This window comes from Myotis daubentonii, chromosome 15, assembly GCF_963259705.1.
Source record: "Myotis daubentonii chromosome 15, mMyoDau2.1, whole genome shotgun sequence".
In the NCBI taxonomy this organism is placed as follows: Eukaryota; Metazoa; Chordata; class Mammalia; order Chiroptera; family Vespertilionidae; genus Myotis; species Myotis daubentonii.
The window spans coordinates 53163416-53175655 of record NC_081854.1 but is presented as its reverse complement, the minus strand read 5'-3'; the positions used below and the strand labels follow the sequence as shown (position 1 = coordinate 53175655).

The 12240-nt window shown below is 55.8% G+C and overlaps 1 protein-coding gene across 1 annotated transcript; it reads right to left on the bottom strand.

Annotated features, from left to right (window-relative positions):
- Window positions 1-9360: 9360 nt before the first annotated feature.
- Window positions 9361-11058, bottom strand: LOC132217558 (metallothionein-1E-like). Its single transcript, XM_059667984.1, has 3 exons — window positions 10901-11058; window positions 10300-10365; window positions 9361-9608 (listed from the first exon to the last, which is right to left on the bottom strand). The coding sequence occupies exons 1-3, from the start codon at window positions 10926-10928 to the stop codon at window positions 9517-9519; spliced, it is 186 nt and encodes a 61-aa protein (XP_059523967.1). The 5' UTR covers window positions 10929-11058; the 3' UTR covers window positions 9361-9516.
- Between the last annotated feature and the right edge of the window lie 1182 nt (window positions 11059-12240).

Here is a 12240-nt window from a genome sequence, read left to right as displayed (position 1 = left end):
TGGAAGGCTTGAAAAATCTATAGAGTACCTTACTTGCTTGATCCTGACATGGGCTTTAAAATCCCCCTTTGTAGTGAAGAAATTCCCCCTAATCCACCCCAGACCTACATATTGGTAAATAATAATTACTATCAAATGGCATAAAAGAGCAACACAAGCCACATTTTTAGATTCAAGACACATTTTCCATAGAGAACAGATATGCGAGATTTTAACACGCTGCACACGGCTCATCAGAAGGGTGCATTGAGACAATTTATAAATCCCCCCAAAGTGTGGACCTCAGACACCTGGAGCACCACTGTCCCACTTTGAACTTGGTTCAGAAACTTTGCAAGTTCCTCCGTAGGGCAGGCTCAACCCTGGCCCTCCTCCAAAATCCAGCTCCTGGCTGTTTGAAACCAGCAAAGTGCCTAGGGATTTGAAGCGAATCACCCAGGCTTCTTTTCTCAGAGGGAGGGGTGGCTGAGAATGGCTCCAGGGGAGGCACCCCGTCCCCCAGTCACTCCCTATCCCCACCCCCACCCCCATTAGCCTGTGCAGGGCGATGTCAGGTTCGGCAGTTCAGAAGCAGTGACTTGTAATTAATGACAACGGTTAGTCCCCCCTGGCTGTTTGTAGAAGGAGTTGCTATTTGATGTAAAATCAAAGAGAAAGACAAGTCACATGGACCAGGAGTCAGGACCGTGCTTGCCTGCAAGGCTCTATGTGAAGAAGGGATCACAAGAGCCAGCCTGTGCCAAGCGCATGGGTTTTGGTGTCATGCAGCCTGGTTCACAGCCTACTTTGCCACACGTGGCATGTCCTGCGCGAGTCGCTGAAACTCTCTGAGCCTCCGTGACCCCATTTGTAGAAAGGAGATTATATTTCTAAGGGAGGAATAAATGACAGTGTCCTGGCTCCAGGGCAGGCTTAATAAGCAGTGGCTGTTACGATCTGTAGGGAGCGGCTATGGGGCCAAGCTTCGGACTGACCGGTGGCAGAGCCACATTCAAGTCCCAGCTTGGAGGGCAGAGCCCTCCTGGCACAAATAAGCTTGACCTCATAGTCCTCCCTTGTTCCTAGGTAGCTAAGGGGCTGTGGGAGGTGCAGCAAGTGCTGCCAAAACAAGGCTTGAGGGACAAAATAGATTTGAAACTTGCAAGGACATTGCAAACATGTTGACCACTCCCCTTGCTTTGCTTTGTGTGATCTGACTATAAAATAAAGCTTCGGCTTACAGGCTGGGTCACTGTTTCCTCATCCAGGCACAGTGATCCTACCTGGCCCCAACTGTATTCTCTTGTCTGCTTCTTTGTTCCTTCACTGCCCCTCCTCAGGTTCACCCCTGGCCGTGCTGAACTATGCTCCAGGTGGCTTCACTCCCTGGCCACTGCGAGCTGGTCACCGTGTTACTGGATGCTCAACCCGGCCTCTCACAAGGAGAGCCATTTGTGCTCCTGGCTGGAGAGATCAGAAACAGCGGAGTGTTCTTGCCACTAATGCCTCTAAGCCAGGTTCCAGCATCCTCACCTTCCCTGGGAAATGTGTGTGGAAGGTCTTGGCTGAGGCCATGATGCTGCAATCTGCCTGCAGTGCATGTCCCACCTGTGTCACTTAGAGCCGCGTGACATACCCTCTGTGTGGCTCAGCCTCCTTCACTGTCAAGGGGTAAAGTAAGGCAGATGGGTCAGAGGAGTGAATGGGTTTGTACGGATACAGAACCCACATGAGCTCTGGCACGTGCGGAGCGGTCTACAATACTAGCTACTTGTCTTATGACTGTTCTACGTGGCTGAGGGGAAATAGATTTGCCTCCAAATAAGCCAGGGCTGGTGAGCCAGGCTGTGTGTCCCGTGTTGTCCACGAAGATGTGACCTGCAGACCAGAGTCCTTCACTCTTCCACCAAATTGTGATCGGCACAGGAAATGTCCAGGCATGAAGAAGATGCCCTGTATCTCCTCAGAAACCCAAAGAAAGCTGCCATTTGTAATTTGAAATGATTCCTATTTTCTTAAATATATTTACATGGAAAGCCGACTATTTTACCACTGATAGCAACTATAAAATGTGAGACACTGGAGCTGGCCAGACGATTCTCATGTTATAATAATAACATCATAATTATATTACTATTACTATAATACATATTTATATTATTAATCATTACGTACATCATTAGGATAAAATCTATATATGTCACGTGTATTGCTGCCACAGTGGGTGAGCTGGCAGCTTGCTCTGGCTTAAATGGCTTCGAGCCTTAGAGAAGTGCTGTCAACAGACCCCAGCCACAGGCTGGCGATCCAGGGGTCTTCTTCCCCTTCCCTCAGAAGCCTTGCTGGAATCCACCGAGTGTACAGATTCCCAGCTATGTCACGGGGGCAAGTGATTTAGCCTTTGTGTGTTGAAATGGTCCCATTAGCAGAAAGGGCTCGTACCTACTAATAGAAGTATTTCCCTTATATGGCTGTTGTGAAAGTGCAAAGATCCAGAGTGATGAAAACATGACCTGCCAATCACTAAGTGCTGCGTCATCGTCATCAGCCGGGAAGAGGGAGAACACTCCTCTTGCAGTGATATTGCGGCAGGCAGTTAGGCATGAGCACAGCAAGGACGGTGGGCCAGGCACAGAAGGCCGCCAGGGCAGAAAGCCCTGGGTGTCGAGCAAAAGACACATGTAGGGTGGGACCTCACCCCCAGGGGGACCTTTCCTCCGCTAGCCTATCACTGGCCTTGAGGTTGGGGCCCCCTGACCTTTCCTCCCTAGAAATAACCTCTAGGCCTCAGTTGTATTTTAGCGCCAGGCCCAGAAAAGCAGCAAAACCAGACAAGTCACCCCATGGCTGGCCTCAGGACCAGCGGCATTGAATAAGGACCCCTGCCCTGGCGCCCACCCATCAATCCGTGGAGACCCGGACCCTGAGCGGACACCCCTGGAAAGCTGCTGAACATTCTATGAAGATCCTCTGAATCCTTCCGGAGCCGGAACTCAAGTACCCAGGTTGCTGAACCCAGGCCCCCTGTGGCCCCACCAGTCTAACCCCTGGTGCCCTTGCCGCTGCCACAACAATATCCCAAGCCAAGTCTCCCCATTACCTGAAATGCTGCCTCCTGAGGGGTAGCCAGGCTTCGGGAACCTCTGGGAGGGGGTGTACCAGCAGGCTGTGGGGAACACTAGCATTTTCTGCAAAGGACCTGACAAATGTGCCCATGGATCCCCCCTGGGGAGACTGGAAGGGTGGAAGAAGGCAGGGGCCTGTGCTAGCCAGGTGCAGGGTAGCCCACAAAGGGGGTTGTAGGCCCAATGTGGGTTTGGGGGGGGGGGGGCGAGGAGAAAAAATGCGGGTGGAAGGCCAAGGCCCCATTGCACACGGTTCTCTGCACACAACTCCCGTTCGTTTCTCCCGTTCCTGCCAAGTCATGGACAGCAACGGGAGGGGGTGTTGCACACGGGGCTCTTTGCCTGAGGTCAGTGGCAAGGGGTCCAGGGGCGGAGAAGATGGTGAGGTCACAGGGGCTGGATTCCAGTAAGAAGGCCTTGGAGACCAGAGCTGGCTGCCCCGGGTGGAAAATGGGGAAGGGTCAGGCCTGGAGGCTGGATACCGTGCGCCACACGGCACACAAGCCGCTAGGCATGATCAGGGGCCAAAGGTGGGGCCCTCGCGGTGCGCACGGAGCTCAGCGGGGCTGGTGGAACAGTGCACCCCACCCAGCCAGGTGCGCTCAGCCCAGACAAGGACGCTGGGAGCCGCGCGGTTCCGCGGGGCAGGTGCAAGGGACGGGGCGCAAGAGCCGGAGCTGCGCCCGGGCCGCCTCTTCTGGGCATAAAGTGAGCGCGCAGGCTCCTGGGCGCCACCACGCGGTGCACCGGCGCAAGTGCCCCTTCTCCTCTTGCTTTGCACCGACTGCCTCATCTCTGCTGGAAATGGACCCCAACTGCTCCTGCCCAGCTGGTAAGGAACCCGGGCTCTGGACCTCAGGAGGCCTCTTACTCACCCTGAGGGAGAGGAGGGAGTACTCTGAGCTTGAGAGGAAGCAGACGCCTTAGAGAGAGAGCAGCTTCTGTGCCTTCTCCCTGGCCAAGGGCCCTCATCCGGTTGGAGCATTTGCATCCTCCCAGTGGTTCTTGTTGGAGAGGCCTGAGGGTCCAGGTTGTCCTGCTCCACATCACCAGGTGTTGGGGGGGAGGGGTTGCTGCTGGCTCAGGACTCTAAGTTGTCCCTGCGGGTTGGAGGCAGGGAACAGTGCGTCTTCTGGGCTGAGGACATAAGGTCCTGGCCCCCAGAACTGGGTCTGGAGCCGGGGGCCATCCCTGGGGGGTAAGCACCCCCTCCCGTTGCTGTCCATGACTTGGCAGGAACGGGAGAAACGAACGGGAGTTGTGTGCAGAGGACCATGTGCAATGGGGCCTTGGCCTTCCACCTGCATTTCTTCACCTTGCCACCCCCCCCCACCCGCCATTGGGCCTAGAACCCCCTTTCGGGGCTACACTGCACCTGGCTAGACAGGCCCCTGCCTTCTTCCACACTTCCAGTCTCCCCAGGGGGGATCCATGGGCACATTTGTCAGGTCCTTTGCAGAAAATGCTAGTGTTACCCACATCCTGCTGGTACACCCCCTCCCAGAGGTTCCCGAAGCCTGGCTACCCCTCAGGAGGCAGCATTTCAGGTGATGGGGAGACTTGGCTTGGGATATTGTTGTGGCAGCGGCAAGGGCACCAGGGGTTAGACTGGTGGGGCCACAGGGGGCCTGGGTTCAGCAACCTGGGTACTTGAGTTCCGGCCCCGGAAAGATTCAGAGGATCTTCATAGAATGTTCAGCAGCTTTCCAGGGGTGTCCGCTCAGGGTCCGGGTCTCCACGGATTGATGGGTGGGCGCCAGGGCAGGGGTCCTTATTCAATGCCGCTGGTCCTGAAGCCAGCCATGGGGTGGCTTGTCTGGTTTTGCTGTTCTTCTGGGCCTGGAGCTAAAATACAACTGAGGCCTAGAGGTTATTTCTATGGAGGAAAGGTCAGGGGGTCCCAACCTCAAAGCCAGTGATAGGCTAGGGCAGTGGTTGGCAAACTGTGGCTCGCGAGCCACATGAGGTTCTTTGGCCCCTTGAGTGTGGCTCTTCCACAAAATACCACATGTGGGCGCGCATATACAGTGCGATTGAAACTTCGTGGCCCGTGCGCAGAAATTGGTATTTTGTGGAAGAGCCACACTCAAGGGGCCAAAGAGCCACATGTGGCTCCCGAGCCACAGTTTGCCGACCACGGGTCTAGACAATCTACAAACAATAAATCAAGCCCTGCTCCTCAGGGTCTGCCCATTTAGAGAGTGTAAGTGCTGCCCAATCTCAAGCCACCGGTGTGAGGTCACTGACGCAGAGTTGGGAAGAGATACCCTCTTACACAGCGTTTCCATCAGTCAGACAGGGTAGATGTAAACCATCTCAAAAACACGGACCAGGGATCAGTAAATAATAGCCTATGGGCTGCACTGGGCCCAAGGCTTGTCTGTGAATGGCCTCAGAGTGATTCTACATTTTGAAAGGGTGGTATACATAAATAAACAAATAAATAGCCCTGGCCTGTGTGGCTCAGTGGCTGAACACCATCCCATGCACCAGGAGGTCACTGGTTCGATTCCAGGTCAGGGCAAATGCCTAGGTTGCAGGCTCCCTCACCAGCAGGAGGTGTACAGGAGGCAGCTGATGGATGTGTGTCTCTCCCTCTCCCTCTCTCTCTTAAAAAAAAAAAAAAAGTAAGTAAAATAAATAAATAAACGACTATGCAACAGAGACCACCTGTGGCTTTCGTCTCACTAATGAAAGCAAAAATATGAATCTTCCTTCATCATATTGGAACTTATTCGGCCCTTGCAAACCATAGATAGACTGGTTACAGATACAACAGTTTAGCAACAATCGATGAATGCATTCTGTGAAAAATCAATAGACTATAGGGACAGTGTCAAGTGCAACGAAGAGTATTGCATATTCTGTTGTTGTTTCTAAATTGTGTTATTTTTTCTATGTGTCCCCTATATTATAATTTGTAGTAAGTGTATGTACTCGTGTGCATGAATGCACAATTCATTTGTATTGTTCAGTGCTTGTCACAGGCCCAGCACAGTGGAGGTGCCCGGGAATGAATCAATGAACAGCCCCAACCCCACGGTTCCCTTGCCCCTGAGCCCTCTATGGCTCCCCCTTGCCTGGGAAATGGTCACACAGGCTGTCTTTTCCGTCTCCAAGCCTTTCCTCATGCTCTCCCCTCCTACAGGATGGGGGTGGGCGCGAGGAAGGAGAGTCCCTGGAGCCCAGGGCCTTGTGCACATGCGCTCTTGAAGCAGTTTCCCTCTGGGAGAGCTGGCCTTTGGGGAGTTGACCTTGATTTTTCATCCGTACCAGGCCCCACACCCTGTGCCCTGTAAGGCTCTGAGGCACCGCATCTGCGTGGCACAAACTTGGAAAAGTGAGTTTCCCAGGCCTGAGAGTAGCAAGCTCCAAGGGCAGGCAGGAAACACCTCATTACCCAAAGAAAACCTCACCAGGGCGGGTCTCACAGGCCCAGGCAAGAAGCTACGTGGCCCAGGACGGGAGGTGAAATCCAGGCGCTGTCCTGGTCTGCCTTCAGTCTCAGAGCCTCCGGGTGTCCTTGGTGCCCTGGGGAAGCCCTGTGCCCCTGCAACATCTTCCCCAGACTCCTGGGTCACCCGCAGTGGGACTGAGCTGAGGATCACTGTTGGAGGGTAAAGGGGAGGACGGGGGGCCCAGCATGGAAAGGGGGCAGGAGCAAGGAAATGCCATAGGGTTGGGGTGCAGGAGCCTCAGGCCTGGACTCAGGGCCCAAAGAATCTGGTGGGGGCATGTGCCTGTGACCAATGTCCTTGGAACTCACTCTAGCCCACACTTGAATTCCAAAGGGGACTATCTGATTGGCTGAGGTTCCCTTTGCTGGCCCATCTGACCCGCACCCTCTTCCCCAGGCTTCCACACCTCTCTCTGCCTTAGCTGCTTATCCCAGAGTCAGTGTGACTGGAGCTGTTCTCCGGGAGGCAGAAATGGTCCCTCCCACTCTCTGCCCCAGCTCAGCAGCTGCATCTAGAAATGATAAATAAATGCTCCCTGACCTCCACGGGGATTTGAAATAAGTCCTCCTCCAGCAAAGAGATTGGATCTTGTCTGTATGTTACCTTCCCTCTCTGTGTGCTCAGCACAGTGATTCACATACAGTAGGGGTCCAATAAATGCTCCTGGCGTCAAATACAGCGCACTTACGGATCGCCTCCTGATCCTCAGGCACGTGCCTGGCCGAGAGGGAAGTGGCATTTACTAAGTCCCTAGCATGTGCCAGAGACTGTGCTAGACACACTTCACCTCGCAGCAGCCCTGGGGAGGAGGCATTATTGTACCCATTTTCAAGATGAGAAATGTGAGGCCCAGACAGGCCACAGAACTTGCCTAAGCAGTGGAGCTCTGCTTCCAGCCAGGGCTGGCTCCAGAGACGGCGCATTTAACTGCCTTCCAATTAAACAAGGTATTAACTTCTGGAGTAAAACAAGGCATTCTGATGCAGCCATGTGAAACTAGAAAAATGTTCTTGTAAATGAATCTCTCCAACAGTCATCCATAATGGTCGTGCCCCGCCCACCCGTGGGGAGATGGGGCTTGGGGACAGAGTGAAGATGTCACTTCACACGTGGCTGGGAACATATAAAGCCGCCAGTCGGTGACTGTTTGTCAGGGCAGCGGAAACACCGTGTCCCCTTCTCTGGAGGGGCTTGGCAGCTGCGGCCCCCGAGGGCGGGGTTGCGAAAGAGCAAACTCTGGGCACGTTTGTGTCCTTGGCACCAGGCCTTCCAAACAGGACCGAGCCGTGTCCCTCTCCCGCTCGAGCCCCACGGGGTCCGGGCCCGGCTGGGACGCCAGCCCCACCACACAGTAATAGAAACAGGAGCGGTAGGCACTGCAATGTGTTTTCTGGGGGGTTGTTTGTTCTAGAGACCTATACCTGTATGAGCTGTGAGAGGCTGGCAACTTCACCACTGCATTGTAATCTCTGTAAATGTGGAATCATGTAAAGAATGTACTATTATATGCGGGCTGTACATTTAAATAAATAATAATAAATAAATAACGTATTCTGTCAACATTTATTTGCTCTACAGCGCGAGCCCCCAAGGAGGCGTGGGGCATCCCCTCCACTAGGTCCGCTCTCTATGAAGCCTCTTGTCACACGTCCTGCAGAGCAAGCCTGCCTGCCACAGACAGGAAGCGGGTCCCTCCAGGTGCCCTCAGCCACCAGCGCCCACGGCCACATGCGAGGGGTGATGGCTTCAGAGACAACCCTGGGGTAGGAACACTTCCTGGCAGAAGCCCCTTTCATTTCACCAAATGACTCCCTGTGACCCTGTCAGTGGGCTGCAACCTTAGGTACTTGTTACATGTACAGGTCCCTGCCCAGACGGTGTGGCTCGGTGGGTGAGCATCAACCCATGAATCAGGAGGTTGCGTTTTGATTCCTGGTCAGAGCACATGCCTGGGTTGTGGGCTAGATCCCCAGTGGGGGGCGGGGGGAGGGGAGCGGGTGCAAGAGGCAGCAGATCCATGAGTCTCATTATTGATGTTTCTCTCTCTCTCTCCCTTCCCCTCTGAAATCAATAAAAATATATTTTAAAAAAATTACACACACACACACACACTCACACACACCCCTGGCCCATCCTACATCTCAGAAACCAGGCTGGGGCTGGGAGGGGGTGCAGGTGGTGGCTTGTCGCCCTTTCCACCGCGCCCAGTGATTCAGCCAAGGAACCAGGCTGGGAGGCATTCCTATGAATGAGGCACGTGGTCCCTGCTCCCTTCTCCAAAGTGAACTTGAGCAACACCCCTCACACACGGGCCCAGACATGCTGGCCCTTCACCCCCACCCCCCCACCCGACCTCCCAGTGCTCAGATCTCAGTGCCAAGGCCTCTCCACTCAGGCTCAGCCCAGCACATCCTGGATTACATTCTGTCTCTCCTGTGCGGTGACTGTCTCTCCGCTGCAGTCTGTAAACTCCGCCTCACCTCACCACCCACAGCCCATTGCCTGTGTAGACAGTAGGTGCAGCATAGGTGGCTACCACATGAATACACACAGTGGCACAGATACACACACAGAAAGGGCAGGGACCGGTTCATTCTAGAAGGTGGTAGAGGAACCACTCACAACAGAGAGAGAGCTAAGGGCAGGCCAGACAGCAGCAAGCGATTCACCTGCCCCATTTCCCTCGCCCCCACTTCCTGTGCAGACTCCCCACCTCCCCCCAAGGCAGGTTCCCTGACAGCCCAGTGGAGAACCAAGTCCCGTATTCCCAGAACACCATCAGGAACCTGGAGCCAGAAGAGTCTCAAAACGTTTATTGTCATCCAAATATTTCATACAAAAAAGGACATAGCAACTGGGTCAGGGTTTATGAAAAAATATCCAAAAATGCAGGTTTGTAGACATTTCTCTATTTACATCCGGGAGCCGGCTCTCCCCGCGTCATGCGTCGTGCATCACGCACAGCAGCTGCACTTGTCGGAGGCTCCCTTGCAGATGCAGCCCTGGGCGCACTTGGCACAGCCCACGGGGCAGCAGGTGCAGCAGCCTGGGGGGAAAGGGCGGAGGGAGAAGTCAGCACACATTACGGGCACCTCCCTGCCCAGCAGCAGGCCTGGCACAAGCTACCCCGCCAACCCCAGAGGACCCTGAGTTTCAGATGGCAGGTGGGAGCCTTTGGAAAGGGTCCCACCCCTAGGAAAAGGCTGCTCTGCCATCCTGGGCCCAGACAGGTCAGAAAGCTTAAAGAGGCAGTGCCAGGGCCTGGGGGAACGGGGAGAGGGGGTGGTGGAGGTAGAGGGGAAGACAATGGAGTCGGCCCCCAGCCTCCTAGGACCATACAATGAAGTGAGGAAAGTCCTCAAGAGGAGGGAGGGGCAAACCCCGGCAGTGCCCAGGAGGGTCCGGAAAGCTTTGGGCTGACTCTAGGGAAAGGGCTGCACCAGCAGGTGGGAGAGACCAAGTTCATGTGCATAAAGGCTCAGGACACTGGAGGGGTCAGAGGGCTCCATCCGCAGGACACAGGTTCTAGCTGGGGCTCCATCCCCAACACTGTTTGCTGACCCCCCTGGACCTCAGCGTCCCCGTCTAGAAGGAGAGGTTAGACTCCGCGGCTCTCCCGGCTCTGGTTCTGATCCAGTGGCTGGGGAAGTGGGGTCCGCGGGTGCCTGCTGGGCTCTGGGCTCCCCCCCCCCCCCACGTAGTTCACCCCCAAGTTCCCAGGAAGGGCCCGCGCTCACTCTTCTTGCAGGAGGCGCATTTGCACTCTTTGCATTTGCAGGAGCCGGCGCAGGCGCAGGAGCCACCTGCCAGGAGGAGAAAGATGAGCAGTGAGATGCCCGATGCAGGAGACACAGCCGTCAATCAACCATCCCTCCCTGCCCCTCCTCTGTGCCACCCGTACTGGGAGCTCCTTTCCCACTGCGGGAAGTTAAATCCAAGCTTCACTCTCTTTTCGTCCCAGGAAGGTAGGTCCCCTCCTGGTTACCCCAAAGGGAGGTCCCAGGCTCCACACAGCCCGGACAGACTGGGGCTGGGGCCCGGGTCCTGTATCCTCAACTGCCAACAGGCAGTGTCCCGACCGCCCATCAAGTCCTGCACAGAACACTGAGTCCCAGTCCAGCAGCACCCCGTGACCCACTGGTTGCCCGGGAAGACAGCAGCCTTGGCCCTCAGTACCCTCAACTCTCAAACAGAGGCAAAGGGCGACGGGAAGTGCTCTCCGCAGCTTGGCTAGGAAGGACGCACTGCAGCCATAACCAGATACCCCTGCTCCACCCCAAGGCCCCCCGTCCTGTGCCTGGGAAAGGGGCATCCAAGGCCCAGGGGCGGGGTGCTTACCAGTGGCGCAGGAGCAGTTGGGGTCCATTTCGATCAGCGGTGAGACTTGAGATCCAAAGCGAGAGAAGAAAGGGTACTCGTTCTGGTCCAATGCGTGGTGGCGTGGAGCAGCCCGCGTGCTGCTTTTATAGCCCAGAAGAGGAGGCCCGGGCGCAGAGGCCCCGCCCCGGCCTTGCACCCCGCCCTCCCGTCGGCTCCGTGCCGCCCGCAGCGCCCTTGGCCGGGCTGTGCGCACCTTTCCGGGCCGTGCGCACCGCTTCCCTGGGGCTTGACCTCTGTGCGCACCGCGGGGGCTGCACACGGGTCCCCCGATCACGTGGAGGAGCTGGGTGCCGGGGACACGGTGTACCAGCTCCCGGGCCCTGCCCCATTATCCCCAGGGGGGCAGCCACTCCTATTCCCGCTGTTCCGGGAACTCAGCCCGAGTCCTAGAAGTCTGCCCCACCCCTCGCCCCCTCGTCTGTGTCTGCAGGTTCACCCTTTTCTGAGCCAGTGTGCAAACCCAGCCTGTGCTCACGTCCCTCACTCGGCTGGAGGCCCGGAGTTGTGTGCAGAAACGTGGTGGCTGTGACCTTCACCCGCACCCCCTGCCCCTGCTCACCCCCCTGTCCCCGCACCGATGCCCCTCCTTCCTCGTTTCCTGTTTACAGCGAGGCGGGCGGGAGCAGAGAGCGGCCCCTTCCTCCTTTCTTCCCTTCTCCCGACTAGAGCGGTGAGAGGGCATGTTGTCCTGATCTTCCTTTGAACTTTCCAGGGTTCGCTCAGCCAAGCGGGCCCACCCCCCTCCAGGAAGGAGGTTCCCACGGCCTGGGGGCCTGGGATGCAATCCCTCCCCCCTCCCACCCCCCCAAGGAAGGGATCCCTTTTAGGCACTAGGCTGACCTGGCATAAATCACAAGCAAGAATTATGTTATTTCCCTTTCGGTGTACCTGGCAGTTACATGAGGGTTAGTCTGTGCCAGCCTTGCTTCAGCACTTTCACTCTTTAAACCCCACCAACTCTAAAGGGAAATCCCAGGACCACACGCGGCACAAGGAGTTTATAAACAGCCTGGTCGCGTGCTGGGAAGTGGTGCCCGGGATCTGACTCCAGTCACTTGCCAAAGGAAAGAGAAAGAACCTACCCTTTGGCCCTCGCTGGTTTGTCTCAGTGGATAGAGCATCAGCCTGGTGACTAAGGGTCCCAGGTTCGATTCTGGTCAAGGGCATGTACCTTGGTTGCAGGCACATCCCCAGTAGGGGGTGTGCAGAAAGCAGCTGATCCATGCTTCTCTCTCATTTATGTTTCTAACTCTCCATCCCCCTCCAGAAGGAATACACATGTCTGTGACTTTGAGGCT